At 40.0% G+C, this 22832-nt stretch overlaps 2 protein-coding genes across 2 annotated transcripts; both read right to left on the reverse strand.

Moving 5' to 3' along the window:
- Nucleotides 1-3199: 3199 nt before the first annotated feature.
- LOC131484024 (olfactory receptor 8S1-like) lies at nt 3200-4147 on the reverse strand. The gene has a single exon (XM_058682315.1). It carries the CDS (start codon nt 4145-4147, stop codon nt 3200-3202), a length of 948 nt encoding a protein of 315 aa, XP_058538298.1.
- Nucleotides 4148-19917: 15770 nt separating this feature from the next.
- LOC131484025 (olfactory receptor 8S1-like) lies at nt 19918-20989 on the reverse strand. The gene has a single exon (XM_058682316.1). The coding sequence runs from the start codon at nt 20987-20989 to the stop codon at nt 20027-20029; it is 963 nt and encodes a 320-aa protein (XP_058538299.1). The 3' UTR covers nt 19918-20026.
- Nucleotides 20990-22832: the final 1843 nt, after the last annotated feature.

The raw sequence follows: 22832 nt of genomic DNA on the forward strand, positions 1-22832 counted from the left end.
TAAATATGTGTGTGTGTGTGTGTGTGTGTGTGTGTGTGTGTGTTACAAAGAAAATCACAGGCCCCAAATGGCATCACTTAGCTTAAGGCCCCAAGTCAGTAAACCAAGACTTAATAATCTTGCTGCAGTTTCAACCCCTCAGAAATGTAACCTTTAACCAGTCAACGTGGGAATTTCCTGGTCAGCACTAGGAAATTTACTGAAAGACATCCTAGGTTTCCCCTTGGGAGGGCAACCTTGCCTAAAACAATGGATTCTTTGCTAATAATTTCCCTTTTTCCACTCCCTCTCTACCTTTAAAAACCTTCCCTTTGGAGCTCCCCTCTCCTTGGCGGATGGGATGCTGCCTGATTCATAAATCAATTAATAAAGCCAATTAGATCTTAAAAAAAATTTTTTTTTAAAAAAACATTTATTTATTTTTGAGAGATAGAGACAGAGCACGGGCAGGGGAGGGGCAGAGAGAAAGGGAGACACGGAATCCGAAGCAGGCTCCAGGCTCCAAGCTGTCAGCACAGAGCCTGATGTGGGGCTCGAACTCACAAACGGTGAGATTATGACCTGAGCTGAAGTCGGACACTTAACCAACTGAGCCACCCACGTGCCCCAAAAGCCAATTAGATCTTTAAAATTTACTTGGTTTTTGCAGACATCAAATATACATTACACATATACATATCAAAGCACATTAAAGCACTGAATAAAACCAAATCTGATGTCCTTGGGGAGTGTGGCATGGTAACTTAGAAAAAATGCTTTTGCATGTGCAGATTGTTTTCAGAAGGAGGTTATAAAACGCTTTCATAGGGTGCCTGGGTGGCTCAGTCCGTTAGGTTAAGCGTCTGACTTTGGCTCAGGTCATGTTCTCATGGTATGTGGGTGAGCCCCGCCTTGGGCTCTGTGCTGACAGCTTAGAGCCTGGAGCCTGCTTCGGATTCTGTGTCTTCCACTCTCTCTGCCCCTCCGCTGTTCATGCTCTGTCTCTCAAAAATAAATAAACATTAAAATAAAACCCATTTTCTTTACACTGTTTGCATGAGGTAGTAAGCTCTTCCATGCAAGTGTGTACTCTTTTCAAAATTTTGTTAACATATTAACTCTTACTATGCTTTTGTGCACTGCAAGCCAAGAGGTAGTCATGAATACCTACAGTTCCTTAGTGGTTCTATGTTACCTCTCTGCCGAGGTTGTTATAAAATATTGTTATTTTGGACACTAATGCAGTTAAGACTATTTCTAGTACTCAAGCAAGAAGCAAAACAGAACAGATTGAAAATGAAACAAAATGTTTGAAATGGGCTGAAACATGTTTGCCTTATATGAAAACCTAAAGTTTGATAATTACAGATTGGGATAAAACGTTTTACGAGAAGAATTGATAATTGGCTAAAATGGCTTAGGCAAATATCCTTTAGGTGGAAAGCCTGCGGAGTTCTGCAAGGGCAGTCTCAGGGCACCGGGACATAAAGAAGTGGGAGATGTGCAGAGAGAGAAGGACCACAGACAGGGCTTTTGGTCCTCCCAAATGGAAAGAGGTCATCATAAGCCTTGGGTAGGAACATATGTCTGTATTTTAGTTTGTTTCATTCATTCATTCATTCAGAGAGAGAGAGAGAGAGAGAGAGAGAGAGTGCATGAGCGAGTGGAGTAGTGGCAGAGAGAGAGAGAGAGAGAGAGAGAATCCCAGGCTGACAATGTGGAGCCTGACCTGGGGCTTGATCCCAGGAACTGTGAGATCATGACCTGAGCCAAAACCAAGAATTGGATGCTTAACCGACAGAGCCACCCAGGCGCCCCTAGTTTCATTTTAAAGTCCTGGGCCAAAGCCTTTCTTCATTATCAGTCCCAGGCATCGACGCAGTGAATCCCCTATATCCATACATATTCTGGGACAAGGAGATGTTCTACATTTGACAGCTTCTCAATGATCTCCTCTCCAGGCTGACTCTTTCCCCATCTCTATGAAGCACTATTTGCTCTGCCCACTTCTCTCCCTTCTCTCACCCCTCCCTCTCCGTCCACTTCATTCCAGCTTTGATCCCTTTTATGAGCTATTCTTGTGGTAGGAGTGTTATGTTTATATGTTTACTTGGTGTGAAAGGCAGAATTCTAAAGATGGCCCTTCAAGATTCCCAGTCTCTTGTTATTCAAACCCAGATCTAGAGACTGCTGTGAAGGGATTTCGTAGATGTAATTAAAGTCCCAGATCAGTTGACCTTAAAATACGAGATTATACAGGTGAGCCTAATCTAATCACAGGAGCCTTTTAGAAGCAGAGTTTTCTCCAGATGGAAGCGGGAGGGGAAATGAGAGATTTGGAGCGTGAGAGGTAGGCGATATACTGTTTTGAAAATGGAGAGGGCCCTGTGAGAAGTGAAGGGGCCTTGATAAGGAGGGAATGACCCCCTGTCAGCAGCCAGCAAGGAAATGGGGACCTCAGACCTACAGTTTCAAGGAGCTGAATTCTGCCAACAACCAGAATGAGCTTAGAAGCAGATTCTTCTCCAGAGCCTGTGGATAAGAGCCCAACCCAGCCAGCAGCTTGATTTCTGTGAGACCTGTGAGACCCTAAACAGAGAACCCAGTCGAGTCTGCCCAAATTTCTGACCTAGAGAACCGGAAGGTAATAAACGGACGTTATTTTAATTTGCTAAAGTTTTGCTAATTTATTATGACAATAATAGAAAGCAATAGAGAACTAGTATACCTGGTAAATTGTGACTTGCCTCTGTTGGCTACATTTTTCTTTCCGCCTATTTCGAGACATTTTACCACCACCCATTCATTATCCTTTCCTCCACCCCCCAAAGCTCAAATCTTTGTTTTCCCTTTCTCAGAGATCCAGGATCTTTTATGCCTATAAAACCTTTCCCCAGGCACATTAATTCAAATTAAACATTCAGGATGCAAAATATTTCAGGGTCCATCCCAATTTGAATGATTTTCAAAAATGTGAATCATGACTTGACATGTCATTAACTAAAACTGTGAAGCTGAGGTTTTCTGATTTACGTGCTCTGTGTCTGAATAGGATTGATTCTGAGCCATGGCAAGCAAAATAGCTTCCAGCACTTTCCTTGGTGATTTTTCCAAAGGGAGCATCAGCAATGCATATTGCAACATGTGACAAAATAGGAAATCAGGAACTTAATGTCAGTCATGAGATTTCTTGCTGCAGTTCTGTTCTGTTTTCTTCATGTTATATCTCTTCTGTGCTGAGACATTGTAAATATTTTATCATCATTCTCCTCAGAGCTGCTTTCACCTCCTTGTTCTTCCAGCTGTAGATGAGCGGATTCACCAGGGGCGTGATTACACTGTACTGTATGGAGAGGATCAGCTCCAGAGGTGAACCCGAGGTTGGCATGAGATAGCGAAAAATGGCTGAGCCATAGAACAGGCTCACTGCAGTGAGGTGGGAGGAGCAGGTGGAGAAGGCCTTGCTTCTGCCTGAGGTGGAGCCGATGCTCAGGATGGTGGAGACAATGCGAACGTAAGAGAAAAAGATCAGGAGGCAGGTCCCAATGGCATGCAGGAGCGCAGAGCAGAGTAGCATCGCAGAGTTGGTGGAGACATCAGAGCAGGAGAGAGGGAAGAGGGAAGGCAGCTCACAGGAGTAGTGGTGGATGGTTTGAACATCACAGAAGTCCATATTCAAAGCCAGGAGGATGTTCATGAGTGCATCCAGAAAGGCCACAACCCAAGAACCCCACACCAGCCTCTCACATAGCTGTTTACTCATCACCTGGCCATAGAGCAGAGGGTGGCAGATGGCAGCATAGCGGTCATAGGCCATCACTGAGAGCAGGCAAGCCTCAATCCCTGTAGTGGCAAACACAAAGAATACCTGAGCCAGGCAGCCCTCTACTGAGATGGCTTTTCTCTGAGACAGGAGGTTCTCCAGCAGCTTGGGCACAGTGACGGAAGAATAGAAGAGGTCTTGGAAGGAGAGGTGGCTGAGGAAGAAGTACATGGGTGTATGGAGGTTAGAGTCTGTATGGATCACGAGTATGATCAGCAGGTTCCCCAGCAGAGTCAGAAGGTAAATCATCAGGAACAGAACAAAGAGCAGAGCCTGGACATGGGGGTCAGCAGACAGCCCGAGGAGAATGAACTCTGTGATGCGGCTGTGATTCCCTGAGGCCATTTATGGTCACTGTTCTTTAGAGAAAATTTAGGAAGACCATTAAATTTTCTTCTTTCCATAACAGTTTGCAGAAGGTATTATTCTTTGTTATTCATTCCCTGTATCTTTCCCTATATATCCCTCCTGCCTGGTCTGATCTTCATGTTCATAGCCCTCATATCTGCCTTCGATGGTTCCATGGAATCCTTCTCCTCCCCGGCTCTCTGCGGTGCTGTGTCTGAGCTCTGGACCAGCCCCACTGGACTTTTTCCTAATAAGGCTAATGTGTGGGGGTATGGTCGACTACGTAGGCCTACCAGAGAACTGTCCCATGACTAAGTTACACAATCCCGAAGCTAGGTGAATTCCAGCAGATGTCTTGGAGAGGCTGATGCAGATCTCTGCTCACATCTATTACCTGGTTTTTACTCCCTTCTTCAAAACCCACCGACGGTTCATTAACTGATTAATGATAGCAAAGTTGTGTTTGCGTAGCTGTTGATCTTGTACAAATGACCTCCGCACATGTTTTCCACTGTGTGTGTGTTTGTACAGGAGATGGTGAGGGAAGAGACTGAACTCATTTCACAGGTGAGAACATTTAAGCCCGGTGATCCTAGAACTTGTCTAGATCCCCACACTGATCAGTTCTTTGAACAGCAAGGAATTGAATCTGCCACATATTCCAGATTCTGAGCTGGAATATCTATTCCAGATATAGAGCTGATCTACTAAATGATCTGCTTAGAGAAAAAGCCAAACTCCCTAGTTTGGATTTCAAAGTGTTAATCACCCAAGGTTCTCTAGATGCCCTGCTGCTGAGGCCAGTAGGCATTTCTTGTTCCCCATCACTCTTGTTCTCTCTGATTTGATTTAGGTTGACCTATTTTGCGTTTCTACTAATTGATTTACATCTTATTTATCTTGAAATTCCCACCTTATTTACCACCTGATCCATGAGTTCTTCTTTGACCACTTCCTTCTTTGTTCTCACATAAATCTCTGGGAAAATCATCATGAACCATATTTTTCAGGTGATGAAAATAAAGCTAAATAAGCTAATGTGAGATTCTAATTAATCTCTTTCTAGTCAGGAATCGTAAAACCTTGTCTGCTTCCCTTTTCTGGGTAACAATTCATCAACACATTGTAAGTTCTGCCATTATTTATATTACTAGCTTGCTTTATCACCTAGTTTTGAGTGTATTGTTTCCTATGTCTACAATGAGAGTGCAGTTTCAAAGGAGGGCAGGAATTATTTTCTAACTCACCTCCCAATCAATATTTAATGGACCTTAAATGAACCATTGTTAGTTAAATACAAAAATAAACAAAATTGAACAGATTATGTAGTAAAAACTCTTAGTGATTATCTCTAGGTCCAGAAGGTCAACTTCAGGTCAAGGGCAAAGCATTAAGGGGGCCTGGAATTAGAAGAGAAAGAGAAGAGGTGGAATATTTCTCTCCTTTTTGCTGTAATAGACTGAAAGAGGGCTTATTCCTTCTGAAATCACTAATACCTACAGATATCTGCTTCATAGTGATCACCCCACACTTTGCTTATTTAAGCATCCATCCATCCATCTATCCACCTATCCATAATGTTATTGAACAAAAGTTTTTTGAATCTCTGTTCACTGTAAGGCACTGTGCTGTGCATGCAGTTGAAGACAACTCTCCAGTGTACTTTTGTTAACTGTTGTGTGAATGTACCTACCCGAGTATTACTGAGGTGTGATAATCCCCCTAGCCTGTGTCCTCATCAGATGCAACCTATGGTTGACGTTCATACGCAGACTTTCCTGGGATCTTCATGAGTGCTTTGCTACTATCTGATCTGCCCTTTGAACTCCAAATCTTTCTTGGGACCTCTACTTTTTGTGTCTACCACACAAGTCTAATCATAGGACTTCCAATAAAAGGCATAATCTTGCTCAGAAGTAAAATTTCCTAGGCCTTGAACTTCCTCTCCACCCTCCCCGTCCCTGATACTATATCTATCAAGTATATACCTCCCAAACTTTGTGCCCTTATTTAGAATGTGTTTCTGAATTACCTCTGAATTCTGTCCAGTGGGTAACCTATAGTCCCAGGGGGTTGTGCCAAACCAATGAAGAAGATTCAGTAATGAAGAAGCACTACCTGCAAAAGTCAGTTTTATCTTTGAGTCCGTAAAACTCTTAATTTTTTTTGACACATTACTTGCTTTTAAAAAATCTGTTATTTTATTTAAATCTTATTTAAACATACCCAGCAAAAATGCCAATAAATTTTATAAATCATAGTTTGGGTCTTTTAAAAACTAGCAACATAATATGCTTTATGATGACCAAACAACAATACTAAATCTGAGTTGTAGGAGCTGTTAACTTATAATCTGTTTGAATGTTTAGCTTCAAATAAAACTAAAACCCACCACATGCTAATATATTGTCACAAAGTGTTCTGAGAAATGCCCTTTGCCTCACTATGTGTCAGTATTTTTCTGTTTCTTCACTGAGGTATAGAATGCAGCCATATCAGGTGTCAAAGTACTCATTTTAAACTGCCCTATCCTGCTCATTTCAGGAATCCTATTGGATGGAAGACTGATGATATATACTATCCCCTAGCAAGTCCATAACATTCTTTTGAAAGTGAACAACTTCCCTGGATTTTACATTAACAAAATAACACTGTGAACAAAATCCATTCTAGTCAAGACTGTGAACTTTTTTAAGAATTTGGTATTTAGTATTGAAATCAGAGAAATTGGTTCAATTCTTTTATGGTGACTCTCTAATATAGACCTGGCTATAAGGACCAATTCTTAGTATGAAAATACTCTAGCATCTACAGAGCATATTAGAGAAGCTGTTCATTGTGGATCCAAAACCTGAAAATTTATCCTGGAATGGGGGCACCACAGTCTATCGGTGAGACAGCTACATCATGTGACTTGATGACCCATCTCACTCTAGGCTCAAAGCATGGACCTTCTGACAAATGATACCTTCTTTCAAAGAAGGACAATGTCTTTATGTTAATCTTTAAGGAAATGATAAGATGCTAATACCAAACTCTTCTCACTTACCTCCCAGAAGAAACACAGTGAATTCAATTCAGTCCAAAGTTGGAGTGAATGGTTCCAGATCTAAAAATGGTTGTGAATGTAGGGGGTTTGGGGTAGTTCCTGAAAAGGTAGAGGTGGGAAGAGCAACCCAAGGGTTTCTTCTGAGACTGTTTATCAATTTTCCTTGAACTGCACACAGAACAACAACAACAAAAATAAACTCATTTAGCATTCCACATTTTTTTTCAAAGACCATCTTAACAGAAGTAGAATATAAAGTTGAAATCAAATAGCATCATAAATAATCACTATCTTCCTTTTTGCTGAAATTTCAACACTGGAGATTGCTTTTACCCAAGTGAGTTTATGTCTAAAGTAAAATAAGTTTTGGTAAGGGTTGTACATTGAGATAGTTATGAAGTATCAAGTCTTTAGGTCTAATGATGCCACCAATGTTTTACAAGGTGAGCAGTAGTAGTTAAGGACCAATAATCAAAATATGAGACTTACTTCGGTAGGTGCCTGATACTTGGCCTGGTATAGTTCAACTCAGAAAATGTTGAAGTCTTTTTTTTTTTTTTTTATTTTTTTTATTTTTTTTATTTTTGGGACAGAGAGAGACAGAGCATGAACGGGGGAGGGGCAGAGAGAGAGGGAGACACAGAATCGGAAACAGGCTCCAGGCTCCGAGCCATCAACCCAGAGCCTGACGCGGGGCTCGAACTCACGGACTGCGAGATCGTGACCTGGCTGAAGTCGGACGCTTAACCGACTGCGCCACCCAGGCGCCCCAGAAAATGTTGAAGTCTTAATTGATAAGTGAAGTTAGGAGGAGAGAGCTGAAATGCTTCAGTACTTATAGAAGGGCCTGATGATCGGAATAAATTGTTATAAATATGTATCCCACTTTTTTGCATTAATTATTTTAGCACAGATCAGAATGGGAATGGGTAATAATAGAGAAATGAATTCTTTTTTTTAACATTTTTTTTTTAATTTTTATTTTTTTTTGGGACAGAGAGAGACAGAGCATGAACGGGGGAGGGGCAGAGAGAGAGGGAGACACAGAATCGGAAACAGGCTCCAGGCCCCGAGCCATCAGCCCAGAGCCTGACGCGGGGCTCGAACTCACCGACTGCGAGATCGTGACCTGGCTGAAGTCGGACACTTAACCGACTGCGCCACCCAGGCGCCCCGAGAAATGAATTCTTTGCACAAATAGGATTGAGGAAAAAAGAGTATATTCTAGGGCACCAATATTTTCTGATATTTTCTGCTAAAATTCATGGAATCCCCTTTCCCAATAATTAACATTCTTCATTGAGTAAACACTGACCTCCTCATTACCTAATAAGAGAACTTGAGGACAAAGGCCCACTGGAACATAACAAGAAATATAGACATGCTTTAGGGAGCATTGCTATACAATGGTGTCTCTGTTAGTGGAATGTGAGGTGAGAAAGTGAAAAGAGGTGTCCCAGAGATGCAGGGAGAGAAGACCTGAGTAGAGATATTAATAAAAGTATAAAGTGACTGGAAAGGATTTGGGAAAAACTTTCAGAAAAATTACAGAAAATATTACCATGCTCCTGTCTTTTCTGGTACTGAAGACATTTTGTAGTTCTTTTTCTATGTAGAACTTATCTGAGGTTCTAAGAATTAATATTTCAATAAAATAACTCCAGGGAAAACAGCAATTTTTATTTTTCCAGTTGGGAGTCACAGTGAGGGCAGGAAGACAGACTGTCCTAGATTTAGATTGTCCTGAAGTCTTGGTCATCCATGTCTCCACTGGCCACAGTGAAAAGATTCTCAGATCCTCAACAAGTACAATTTGGGTAAGAGATTTCTCTCAGATGATCTCGGGCCCGGCTACTTGGTGTCTTTTCATTTAGTTTTCTCTGCGACTAAATACTGTGTTCAAGAGAGTAGTTCTTAGCTCTAACTTCTAGAAAAGCAATTATAGGTCATGCAGTTAGTTTATTGGCTGACTGAGCTTGGGAGCTCAAGAGAAAGATGGAGTTAGTTATTCCCTGGAGTTAGAGCCTGAAGCCAAGATTACATGCGTTAATTGGAGAAGTTGCATTTTGCAAATTCTGCAGATTATCTCAGATATTGGCTTCAGAACTTGACTTCAAAATCTTACTGGAAACTTGAGTGAGAACTCTGGGTGTCTGGTGTTTTTTTCTGTACTTTCCTCCCTCCCTTTCTTCCCTCTTGCTTTTTCAGCTTTGTTGAGCTATACTTGAAAAATAAAATTTTATATATTTAAAATGTGCAATGTGATGATTTACATATTTTTGCTTTGTGACATGATTAACACAATCAGATTAATTAGCCCATCCATCGCCTGACATAGTTACATGTTTGTGTCTGGGGGTGGTGAAATGCTTAGGGTCTATTCTCAGCAAATTTCAAGTATACAACAGAATATTATTAATTATAGTTATCATGATGTACATTAGATCCCCAGAGCTTATTCATCCTATAACTGAAGGCTTGTACCCTTTGACCATCATCTTCTTATCTTCTCCACCTCCAGCCCCTTGTGACCACCATTTACCATTCTACTCTTCGTTTCTATGCATTCATTTTTTAAAATTAATTAATTCATTTATTTTAAAGATTCCACATATTAGTGAGATCATAAAGTATTTGTCTTTATCTCTGGCTAATTTCACTTAGTATAATGTCCTCTAGATTCATCTGTGTTGTTGCAAATGGCAGGATCTCCTTTCTCATTGTATATATTCAATTGCATATATATATACCACATCTTTATCCATTCACCCATTGATGGACGCTTCAGTTGTTCCCATGTTTCCTATTGTGAACAACACTGTAATGAACACGGGAGTACAGATATCTCTTTGAGATACTAACCTTGTTTCCTTTGGATACATGCCCAAAGCAGAATTCCTGGATCATATGGTAGTTTTATTTTTAATTTTTGATGAATCTCCATACTGTTTCCTGTAATTGTGGTACCAATTACATTCCCACAATGTCCCAAGGGTTCCCTTTTCTCCACATCTTTGCCAACACATATCTATTTTCTTTTTGATAATTGCCATTCTAACAGGTTTGTAGTTTTGATTTGCATTTTCCTAATAATTAGTGATGTTGAACATTTTTTCATGTACCTGTTGCCATTTGAATGTCTTTGGAAAAATGTCTGTTCAGGTGATTTGCCCATTTTTTTAAATTGGATTATTTTTTGTTGTTGTTGAGTTGGAAAGTTCCTTATGTATTTGGGATATTAACTCCATGACAGTTGTATGGTTTGCAAATACTTCTCTAATTCTGTAGGTTGCCTTTTCTTTTTGTTGGTTGTCTCCTTTGATGTATAGGAGTTCCACTTGTTTATTTTTGCTTTTATTGTTTATACTTTTGGTGTCCTATCCAAAAAAATAATTGCCAAGAGCAAATCAAAGGGCTTTATCCCTATGTTTTCCTTTTTAAATTAATTTTTAAAAACATTTATTTATATTTAGAGAGAGAATGAGAGTGAGAGAGAGAGAGACAGATCATAAGCATGGGAGGGGCAGAGAGAGAGGGAGACACAGAAACTGAAGCAGGCTCCAGGGCCTGAGCTGTCAGCACAGAGCCCAGTGTGGAGCTGGAACCCATGAACTATGAGCTCATGACCTGAGCTGAAGTGGGACGCTTAACCAACTGAGTCACCCAGGAGTCCCAACCCCTATGTTTTCTTCTAGGAGTTTTATGGTTACAGGTCGTATGGTCTTATGTTTAAGTACTTAATCTATTTCAAGTAGTTTTTGTAAGTGGTGTAAGATAGGGGCTTAGTTTCATTCTTTTGCATGTGGATATCCAGTTTTCCCAACACAATTTATCAGAAGCTATCCTTTCTATATTGTGTAATCTTGTGCCCTTGCAAAGGTTGGCTCACTATATATACATGTGTTTATTTCTGGACTCTTGATTCTATTCCAATGGTCTATTTTTATGTCAATATCATACTATTTTGATTACTATAGCTTTGCTACATAGTTTGAAATTAGGAAATATAATGCCTCCGGTTTTGTTTTTTTTTCTCAAGATTGCTGTGATTATGTGGACTCTTTTATGGTTCCATACAAATTTTAGGATTTAAGAAATCTATTTCCGTGAAAAATGCCATTGGAATTTTGATAGGGATTGCACTGAATTTGTAGATGGCTTCGAATAGTATGGGCATTTTAACAATATTAATTTTTCTGATCCATGAACATGGATATCTGACCATTTATTTGTGTCTTCCTCAATTTCTTTCAGGAGTGTCTGATAGTTTTCAGTGCACAAGTCTTTCACCTTCTTGGTTAAATTTATTCCTAAGTCTTTTATTGTTTTGGATGCAATCATAAATGGGATTGTTTTCTTTTCTTTTCAGACAGCTTGATCTTAGTGTATAAAAAGGCAACTAATTCTTTTTAATTTAAAATTTTTATTTAAATTCTACTTAGTTAAATTCTAGTTAGTTAACACACAGTGCAATATTGGTTTCAGGAGTAGAATTCAGTGATTCATCAATTACATACAACACCCAGTGCTCATCATAACAAATACCCGCCTTAGTACCCATCACCCATCTAGCCCATCCCCCATTCACCTCCCTCCATCAATCCTTAATTTGTTCTCTATCTTTTAGAGTCTCTCATGGTCTGTTTTTCTCTATTCCACACCCCTCCCCCATCTGTTCATCTATTTTGTTTCTTAAATTCCACATATGAGTGAAAGCACGTGGTATTTGTCTTTCTCTGACTGACTTCTTTCGCTTAGCATAATACGGTCTAGCTCCATCCACATTGTTGCAAATGGCAAGATTTCATTAATTTTGATGGTTGAGGAATATTCCATTGTGTGTGTATATATGTATATATATGTGTATATATGCATGTATATATATATATATATATATATATATACACATCACATCTTCTTTATGTATTATATATATGTGTATATATGTATGTATATAGGATTTAAGAAATCTATTTCTGTGAAAATATACCTTTGTTCTGTATATATATATATATATATATACACATATATATATATATATATACAGAAGATGTGGTATACATATATATATATACATACCATATATATATATATGTATATATATACACACATATAAAGAAGAAGAAGATGTGGTATATATATATATATACATATATATGTATATGTCAATGGACATTTGGGCTCTCTCCATAACTTGGCTGTTGTGGATAGTGTTATAAACACTGGGGTGTATGTACCCCTTCAAATTTGTACTTTTTGTATCCTTTGGGTAAATACCTAGTAGTGCAATTGCTGGATTGTAGGGTAGTTCTATTTTTACCTTTTTGAGGAAACTCCATGCTGTTCTCCAAAGTGGCCGTACCAGTTTGCATTCCCACCAACAGTGCAAGAAGTTTCCCCTTTGCATCCTTGCCAGCACCTATTGGTTCTTTTGTTGTTAATTTTAGGCATGCTGACAGATGTGAGGTGGTATCTCATCATGTTTTGTTTTTTTCTTAATTTTTATTTATTTATTTATTTATTTTTTTATTTTATTAAAAAAATTTTTTTTTAACGTTTATTTATTTTTGAGACAGAGAGAGACAGAGCATGAACAGGTGAGGAGCAGAGAGAGAGGGAGACACAGAATCTGAAACAGGCTCCAGGCTCTGAGCTGTTAGCACAGAGCCCGATGCGGGGCTCGAACTCACGGACTGTGAGATCATGACCTGAGCCGAAGTCGGACGCTTAACCGACCAAGCCACCCAGGCGCCCCTTTTTCTTAATTTTTAAACAAAAAAGTTTTTAATGTTTATTTTTTTATTTTTATTTTTAATTTTTATTTATTTATTTTGAGAGAGAGAGACACACACACAGAGTGTGAGTGGCAGAGAGTGAAGAATGGAGAGAATCTCAAGCTGGTTCTGTGCTGTCAGCACAGAGTCAGATGCGGGGCTCCATCCCACGACCCTGGGATGATAACTGAGCCAGAATCAAGACTCAGATACTCAATCAACTGAGCCACCCAGGCGCCCGTTTAATGTGTGTGTGTGTGTGTGTGTGTGTGTGTGTGTGTGTGTGTGTATGTATTTTTTTTTTTTAATGTATATTTTTGAGACAGAGAGAGAGAGAATCTGAAACAAGCTCCAGAGCTGGTCGCAGGGCTGCAACTCAGGCTGCAACAGTGAGATCAAGACCTAGCTGAAGACATGCTTAACTGACTGAGCCATCCAGAGGCCCCTAATTTTTTTTTTTAATGTTTATTTATTTTTGAGAGAGAGAGAGAAAGAGACAAAGAGCCAGTGGGAGAGGGGTGAAGAGAGAGGGAGACAGAATCTGAAGCTGACTGCAGGCCCTGAACTGTCAGCACAAAGCCCAACATGGGGCTTGAACCCACAAACCGTGAGATCATGTCCTGAGCAGAAGTCCGATGTTTAACTGACTGAGCCACCCAAGCGCCCCTCATAGTGGTTTTTATTTGTATTTCCCTGATGATCAGTTGCATATCTTTTCATGTCTGTTGGCCATCCGGATGTCTTCTTTGGAAAAGTGTCTATTCATGTCTTCTGTCCATTTCTTTAAAAAAGAATTTTTTTTAATGTTTATTTATTTTTGAGAGAGAGAGGGAGTGTGAGTGAGGGAGAAGCAGAGAGAGGGAGACACAAAATCTGAAGCAGGCTCCAGGCTCTAAGCTGTCAGCACAGAGCCCGATACAGGGCTCGAACCCACGAACTGTGAGATCATGACCTGAGCCGAAGTCAGATACTTAACTGACTGAGCCAGCCAGGTTCCCCTTCAGTCTATATCTTAAAAGGATTATTTGTTTTTTTAGTGTTGAGTTTGCTAAGTTCTTTATAGATTTGTAAATGCTAAGCCTTTATTAGGTTATTTGCAAATATCTTTTCCCATTCCATTAGTTGCCTTTTAGTTTTATTGATTGTTTCCTTCAATGTATAGAAGCTTTTTATTTTGATGAAGTTCCAATAGTTCATTTTTACTTTTGTTTCCCTTGCCTCTGGTGACCTGTCTAGTAAGAAGTTGCTATGGCCAAGGTCAAAGAGGTTGCTACCTGTGTTCTCCTTTAGGATTTTGCTGGTTTCCTGTCTCACATTAGCTCTTTCATCCATTTTTAATTTATTTTTATATGTGGTATAAGAAAGTGGTCTAGTTTCATTCTTCTGCATGTTGCTGTCCAATTTTCCCAACACCGTTTGTTGAAGAGACCGTCTTTTTTCCATTAGATATTCTTTTTTCTGCTTTGTTGAAGATTAGTTGACCATAAACTAACTTTTATATGTTGATTTTGTGTCCTGCACCTTTACTGAATTAATTGATTAGTTTAATAGCTTTTTGGTGGAGTCTTTAGTATTTCCATATGTATGATCACCTCATCTGCAGACAGAAACAATTTTTCTTCTTCCTTTCCAATTTAGATGCCTTTTGTTTCTTTTTCTTACCATTTTTTTCTGGCTAAGACTTACAGAACTATGTTGAATAGTAATGGTGAGAGTAGGCACCCTGTCTTCATCTTATTCTTTGAGGAAAAACTTTCTGTTTTCACATTAAGTGTGATATTAGCTATGGACTTACCATATATGGTCTTTGTTATGTTGAGGTACATTCTTTCTTACCTTATCGGTTGAGAGTTTTTTCATGAAACGATGTTCAATACTGTCAAATTCTTTTTCTGCATGTATTAAGATGATCATAGGTTTTCTGTCTTTTGTTAATGTGGTGTATATCATGTTTTTTGATCTTCAGTATTGAACCATTCTTGCATTTCTGGAATAAATCCTACTTGATTGTGGTGTATGATCCTCTTAAAAAAAATGTTTATTTGGGGCGCCTGGGTGGCTCAGTCGGTTAAGCGTCCGACTTCGGCTCAGGTCATGATCTCGCAGTTCGTGAGTTCAAGCCCCACGTCGGGCTCTGTGCTGACAGCTCAGAGCCTGGAGCCTGTTTCAGATTCTGTGTCTCCCTCTCTCTCTGACCCTCCCCCGTTCATGCTCTGTCTCTCTCTGTCTCAAAAATAAATAAACGTTAACAAAAAGTAAAAATAAAAAAAAATGTTTATTTATTTATTTGTTTTAGGAAGAGAGAGACAGAGCATGAGTGGGAGAGGGGCAGAGAGAGAGGGAGACACACAGAATCCGAAGCAGGCTCAGGCTCTGAGGTGTCAGCACAGAGCCCGATGCAGGGCTTGAACTCACAGACTATAAGATCATGACCTGAGCTGAAGTTGGATGCTTAACTGACTGAGCCACCCTGGTGCCCCATGTACGATCCATTTAATGTGTTCTTGAATTCAGTTTGATAGTGTTTGATTGAGGGTCTTTGTATCTATTTTAATGAGGGATATTGGCCTGTAATTTTCTTGTAGTATCCTCGTCTGGCTTTGGTATTAGGGAAATGCTGTTATTATAAAATGTTCCCTCCTCTTCAGTTTTTTGGAAGAGTTTGAGAAGGATTGGTATGACCTCTTATTTTAATATTTGGTAGGATTCAACAATAAAAGCATCAGGTCATAAGCTTTTCTTTGTTGAGAGATTTGATTACAGATTCAATCTCTTGTTATTGGTCTGTTTAGATTTTATATTTCTTCATGACTCAGTCTTGGCAGGTGATATATGTCTAGCAATTTCTCCATTTCTTCTAGGCTATGTAATTTGTTGGTATATAATTATTCATAGCAGTCTTTTTTAATCTTTGTTTTTCTGTTGTATCAATTGTAACATCTCCTCTTTCATTTCTGATTTTATTTAATTTTTTTTTTTAACGTTTATTTTTGAGACAGAGAGAGACAGAGCATGAACGGGGGAGGGTCAGAGAGAGGGAGACACAGAATCTGAAACAGGCTCCAGGCTCTGAGCTGTCAGCACAGAGCCCGATGCGGGGCTCGAACTCACCAACCGCGAGATCATGACCTGAGCCGAAGTCGGCTGCTTAACCGACTGAGCCACCCAGGTGCCCCTCATTTCTGATTTTATTTATAGTTGACCCTTTAACAACCCGAGTCAGTCAAAAATCTGCATATAGCTTTTGACTCCTCCTAAACTTAACTACTAATAGTCTACTGTTGACCAGTCTACTGTTGACCTTACTGATAACAAACAGTTGGCTGTTGATGGTCTCTATTTCATTTTTCATTTCATTCATTGTATTCTTCAGTTCCAGAAGAAGCTGAATTTTAATAATTTCTATCTTTCTGCGAAAGCTCTTACTGTGTTCATGTATCATTTTCCTGATTTAGTTGAATTGTCTTTCTGTATTTTCCTGTAGCTTATTGAGCTTCCTTAAAACATCTATTTTGAATTCTTTATAAGGCAAATCATAGATCTCCAGTCCTTTGGGTTGGTTACTGAAAAATTATTTTGTTCCTTTGGTGGTGTCAGGTTTCCTTGATTTTTCTTATTCCTTGATGTCTTGTGTTGTCTTTGCATTTGAAGACTCAGTCACCTCCTCCAGTCTCTACTGCCCTGCCTTCAGGAGAGAAATACCTTGTGTTGGCCTTCTAGGTATTTTGAGGCTTTCTCTGAGTTTTTCTATGGATACACCTACTCTATGCTTCTTGCTTCCTCTTAGGCAGAATTCTTAAAATTGTTTGCCTTTTTTTGATCCTGCAAAGCCAGGGCGGGTACCAACAGCCTCCTGTTTGCTTTCCCCAGGGCAGTGTTGAATGCATCGGTGCTGAATGCATCAGTATCCATGCATTTTCTTAGTCCTATAGAGTTGTGCCATTTTTCTACATTTTCTCACTAGCTGTCTGCAAAGGCTTATATTTGTTGCCATTGGGGACCACACAGGTTGACAGCTACAGGGTGGTAGGGTATGTGTGTTAGGCATCTGGAATGTTGGGGGTGCCCATGGGCCAGGTGGGGGGGATCCACAGGTGAGGTATCACCACCAGCTCATAGGCTGTCTTCTTGGTGGTATCTGTGAAGTGGTTAGTAGGACCCATGTCTCTTTGATGCCCTCTGAGAGCAACTGGCTGCTGTTCTCCAAGACCCTTCATTCATAGTCATGTAGCACACCTTAGTATTCTGGAGGAGGCAAGAAAGAAGTTGGCCTCCTTCTTATCCCATACAGCTGGGGAAGCCAGGTGCTTACTCACATGCTCCCATTTTCCTCCATGGGAGAAATTATGGGCTGAGAAGGTCTCTCTTGGCACTGAGCTGTGCCCTTTGGGGAGGGGGGACATGGGTACAGAATAACTGTTCATTGTACCCTCTCCAGTGCATCTAATCATGGATAATTTTTCCTCTAACAGTTTACTGGAACTTCTTCCTCTTGCACCTGTTTAGGAGGGTGTATTAGTCATGCTTCTCCAGAGAAATAGAAAGAGTAGGCTTTGTATTCATGTATAGAATAAGTTTTATTTTAAGGAATTTGCCTATGTGATTGTGGAGGCTTGGTGATTCCAAAATCTGATGGAGGAAGTTGGCAGACTGGAGACTTGGGAAAGAGCTGCAGCTCAAGTCCAGAAACAATCAGCTGGTAAACCAGGTAGAACTGATGTTGTAAATGAAGCTTAAAGGTAGTCTGCTGGAAGAATTCCCTCCTGCTCAGGGGAGGGCAGCCTTTTGTTCTATTTGATCCTGCAACTGATTGGACAAGGCCCACCCATATTATGGAGGGCAATCTACTTTACTCTAAATCTGTGAAAATTAAATGTTAATTTCATCCAAAAACATCCTCACAGAAACATCCAGAATAATGTTTGACGAACTATCTTGGCATCATGGCCCAGCCAAATTGAGACATAAAATTAGCCAACAGAGGGGCGCCTGGGTGGCGCAGTCGGTTAAGCGTCCGACTTCAGCCAGGTCACGATCTCGCGGTCCGTGAGTTCGAGCCCCGCGTCAGGCTCTGGGCTGATGGCTCGGAGCCTGGAGCCTGTTTCCGATTCTGTGTCTCCCTCTCTCTCTGCCCCTCCCCCGTTCATGCTCTGTCTCTCTCTGTCCCAAAAATAAATAAAAAATGTTAAAAAAAAAAAAAAATTAAAAAAAAATTAGCCAACAGAGAAGGGATAGAGTAAAAAGTGAGAAATGCTTTCAAGTACAATGACATATCAAACTTATGTTTTTGGTGGTAGTCCATTTCAAAAAAGAATTATTTTTTTTAATAGATACTTTAAGTATTTTAGAAGATTTAAAACATCCTCCCAAGCTTTAGCGTAAGAATATCTCACCATCCACCAGAATAGTCTGGAGAAATATTCAGAATGCCTTGGACCATGTGGTACTTGTCATGAATTAACTGATCCGTGCTGGTCACAACATTGATTACCATGGATGATGAGATTGGAGATGGGAAGTTCAACGGTACTTTAAAAGAATTATTCACCAAGGGTGCCCGGGTGGCTCAGTCAGTTAAGCGTCCAGCTGTTGGTTTAGGCTCAGGTCTTGATCTCACAGTTCATGAGTTTGAGCCTGGAGTCAGGTTCTGCACTGACAGTGCAGAGCCTGCTTGAGACTCTCTATCTCCCTCTCTCTGCCTCTCCACCATTTGTGTTCTCTCTCTCTCTCAACACAAACAAATACACTTAAAAAAAGAAAAGAATTATTCACCATGATCAAGTGGAATTCATTCCTGGGCTGCAGGTCTGGTTCAATATTCATAAATCAATCAATGTGATATATCACATTAATAAAAGAAAGGATAAGAACCACATAGTCTTTTCAATAGAAGCAGAAAAAGCATGTGACAAAATACAGCATCCTTTCTTGATAAAAGCCCTCAAGAAAGCAGGGATAGAAGGAACATAAACATGATAAAAGCCCTGTATGAAAGGCCCACAGCTAATACCATCCTCAATGGGGAAAAACCTGAGAGCTTTCCAACTAAGATCAAGAAGGAGAATTTTTTTTAAATAAAATTTTAATGTTAGAATAGTTTTAGATTTATATAAAAGTTGCAAAGATAGTACAGAGCATTCCCATATACCCCCACCCAGTCTTCATTATTATTAGCATTTTATTTACATTAGTATGGTATACTTATCATGATTAATGAACCATATTGATAAATTATTACTAAAGTCCATAATGTATTCATATTTCCCTAGTTGTTATCTAAAGTCCAATTTCTATCCTAAGATTCTATCCAGGAGAGCACATTACACTTAATTCTTGTATCCTTAGGCACCTCTTGATTGTGATAGTTCTCAGACTTTGTTTTTGATGACACTGGCAGTCCCAAGGAGTACTGGTCAGATATTTTGTACAGACCCCATCAATTTGGTTTTATTTGATGTTTTGCTCATGGTTATATTAGTGTTATGGGTTTGGGAGATGAGGACCACAGAAGTGAAGTGCCATTGTCAGTCATCACATCATATCAAAAGTACACACTATCAACATGACTTAACCATTGCTGATATTAACCTTGGTCATTTGTCTTAGGTAGCATTTGTCAGGTTTCTCCACTTTTCTCCCCCTTGTCACACTGTATTCTTTAGAAGGGGTCCAATACACTATGTTCAGCCCACATTTAAGAAGTAGGTACGCTCTATACTTCATTGAGAGTGCAGTTTCTACCTAAGTTATTTGGAATTCCTCTGAGAGGAAGATTTTCTGTTCTCTTCCATTTATTTCATTATTCAATTATTTATTTATATTAGTATAGGTATTGATTTTATGCTTTTGGTTATAATCTAATGTTATGTTGTTTCTTTTGTTGCTCAAATTGTCCCATCCTTAGTCACCCGGGTCTCTTTCATTTGGTTCCTGTGTCCCTTTAACATACCCTTTTCATTGTGGGTTTTGTTGTTGTTGTTGTTGTTGTTGTTGTTGAGTGCTTCCTTTCTGTTGCTACGAGATGCTTCAGGCTCATCTGGTACCTTTTCCGTTTCAGCCTTCAAATCTACCTGTTCTCTGCTCTCTGAGCTGTTGTAAACGTTTTTGCAACATTCTTTTCAGAGCTGCTTTTACTTCCTTGTTCTTCAAGCTGTAGACAAGGGGATTCACTAGAGGAGTGACCACACTGTACTGTATGGAAAAAATTAACTCCAGTGGGGAACTTAAGGTTGGCATGAGATAGCGAAGAAAAGCAGATCCATAGAAGAAACTCACTGCAGTGAGGTGGGAGGAGCAGGTGGAGAAGGCCTTGCTTCTGCCTGAGGTGGAGGTGATGCTCAGGATGGTGGAGATAATACGGGTGTAAGAGAAGAAGACCAGGAGTAAGGTTCCAGAGGCATGAATGATGGCAGAGCACACCAGGACTGCAAAGTTGGTGGAGATATCAGAGCAAGACAGAGAGAACAGAGATGGCAGTTCACAGCTGAAGTGAGGCATGACATGAGCCTCGCAGAAGTCCAAATCGCAAGCCATGAGGGTGTTAATGAGAGCATCCAGAAAGCCCAGTCCCCATGAGACCCATACCAGACCCCCACACAACTGTTTACTCATCACCTGGTCATAGAGCAGGGGGTTGCGGATGGCAGTGTAGCGGTCATAGGCCATGGCAGAGAGCACAAAAGCTTCAGTCCCTGCGATGCAAAACACAAAAAATGCCTGAGCGAGGCAGCTTTCTATGGATACTGATTTCTTCTGAGACAGGAGATTCTCCAGCATCTTGGGCACAGTGACTGAAGTTAAACAAAGATCCAGGAAGGAGAGGTGACTCAAGAGGAAGTACATGGGGGTGTGGAGATGGGAATCAGTCATAATCGCCATCATGATCATCAGGTTCCCCATGATGGTCAGGAGGTAAATTTCCAGGAAAAATACAAAGAGGAGAATTTGGGTGTGAGGGTCAGCAGATAGCCCAAGGAGGATGAATTCTGTGATGGTGCTGTGGTTTCCTAAGACCATGACAGAAGATGTTCCACTGGAATGAAAGCATAAAGAAGCATGAATTATTCACCTTCTTTTTGTGCCACCTCAGAATCTCTACTTTATTCCATGTATGCACATCTTCAGTGTGCTCATCTTTTACACGGATTTTTAAAACATCTACTCTCCCTCCCTCCCAGGATTCTTCCCTCACTTGATTGCCAACCTCACAGGTCCCGAACTCTGAACCAGACCATTAGTACTCTCGTGGCTCCTCTCCCACAAATAACTCTGGAGACCTTCATATAATTTTTCAGTTTAGTCTATGACTGAATGGTTTCATCTCCTTGAACTGTCCTTTGATTGTAACCTACAATACTACTGGTCAAACTGTATCCAATACACTTCTTGGAGAAGTGATTCTAATCATCTCTGCTTTCTTGAGTCACACAGTGTTTCACTCTCCATTCAAAAGCTTGTAAGAGTTTGATATTACTTTATAATAACATGCTATATTTATCATATTTCTACTCTTCATGTGTCTCTCTCTAGTGTATTTGGTTATTTAATTCCAAGGACAGTTTCAAAATGTATGTGTGTGTGAGTATATGCATGAGGTGGGAAATGGGGTTAAGAAAGGAGATTGCTAGGAGTGCCTGAGTGGCTCAGTTGGTTCAACATCTGACTCCTCATTTTGGCTCAGGTCATGATCTCATTGTTAGTGAGTTCCAGCCCGGCACCGGGCTCTGTGCTGACAGCTCAAAGCCTGCTTGGGATTCTCTCTCTCCCTCTCTCTTCGCCTCTCCCCTGCTCATGCTCCCTTTCTCTCTCTCAAAAATAAATAAACATTAAAAAAAAAAAAAAAAGAAAGGAGACGTCTGATCTATATTTTTAAGATTAACCCTCCCCCACCCCAAAAATTCAGATTCATAGGACATGTTCAGTTCCTCAGTTTGAACAGTCAGGATTTGCATCTCCTCTATATAAGCCTATGACCACAACTTTTAATTCTACAGTGCTCCTGAATAATTATAAACTTACCTGGTTGGCATTTAAAGATTACTCAATTTTTGAAGTAATTTCTCTACCAGCAGAGAACCTGTTTTACTTGGTCTTTTCTGTGATGGGTATTTTAAGCATTGCCCAGGTGGTTCTGCTACCTCTGTGCTACAGAATCAGGCACGAACTGGTCAGACCAGACTTGCCCCGGTGCCCTCATTACTCTCCTATTCTCTGCCTTGACTTCAGCTGAGACTCTGTTGAAAATTTTCCCTACAAATCTTGACCTAAATCCTACCTATTTTTCCATCTCACCTTAATTTCTATTTCTTCCCTTGTATAGCTGTCTTGATTACCTCCTTCCCTGCCTGGATGGATTATGGAAAATAATGATCCCTATTATTTCACTGGTCCCAATTATATCTAGGTATTATCAAATGTTTAGCTTTTTCTTTACTGGGAGATCTCAACAAAACTTCAGGGGCTGCATTATTTCAAATTTTAGAATATGGAAATTGAATCTGAAAATGCTGTGGTAACTTCTGGTGTTGAGAGGATTAGTGGATAAGCTTAACATCCCTCCCAGGTCTGTGAAGCTTCCATATCTGTGCTTTTTACACTCTGACTGGCTGACATTCATCTGACATTTGTTAAGCACATCTACTTCTCTTCATTCTATGTTCTCTTTTGTTGCTTACTCTCTGAACTGTTTTGGGCCTTCACCTGCGTATCTGTCTTACTCCGGCTTTTAGTAGGATGTATGAGTAGTGTTTCTTTTTCCTCCAAATGTGTTGCTTGTTTATGAAGAATACATTTGGTATTTAATCATCCATATTATCTTAAATCCCGAACATACAGCAGAATGAAAGGCAATATTGGGTGC

This window comes from Neofelis nebulosa, chromosome 8 (genome assembly GCF_028018385.1).
Source record: "Neofelis nebulosa isolate mNeoNeb1 chromosome 8, mNeoNeb1.pri, whole genome shotgun sequence".
NCBI classification, from domain to species: domain Eukaryota; kingdom Metazoa; phylum Chordata; class Mammalia; order Carnivora; family Felidae; genus Neofelis; species Neofelis nebulosa.

Bases quoted from the DNA above. Each gene is read 5' to 3' on its own strand.
- LOC131484024 (XM_058682315.1), bottom strand. From the start codon at position 4,147: ATGGCCTCAGGGAATCACAGCCGCATCACAGAGTTCATTCTCCTCGGG.
- LOC131484025 (XM_058682316.1), bottom strand. From the start codon at position 20,989: ATGGTCTTAGGAAACCACAGCACCATCACAGAATTCATCCTCCTTGGG.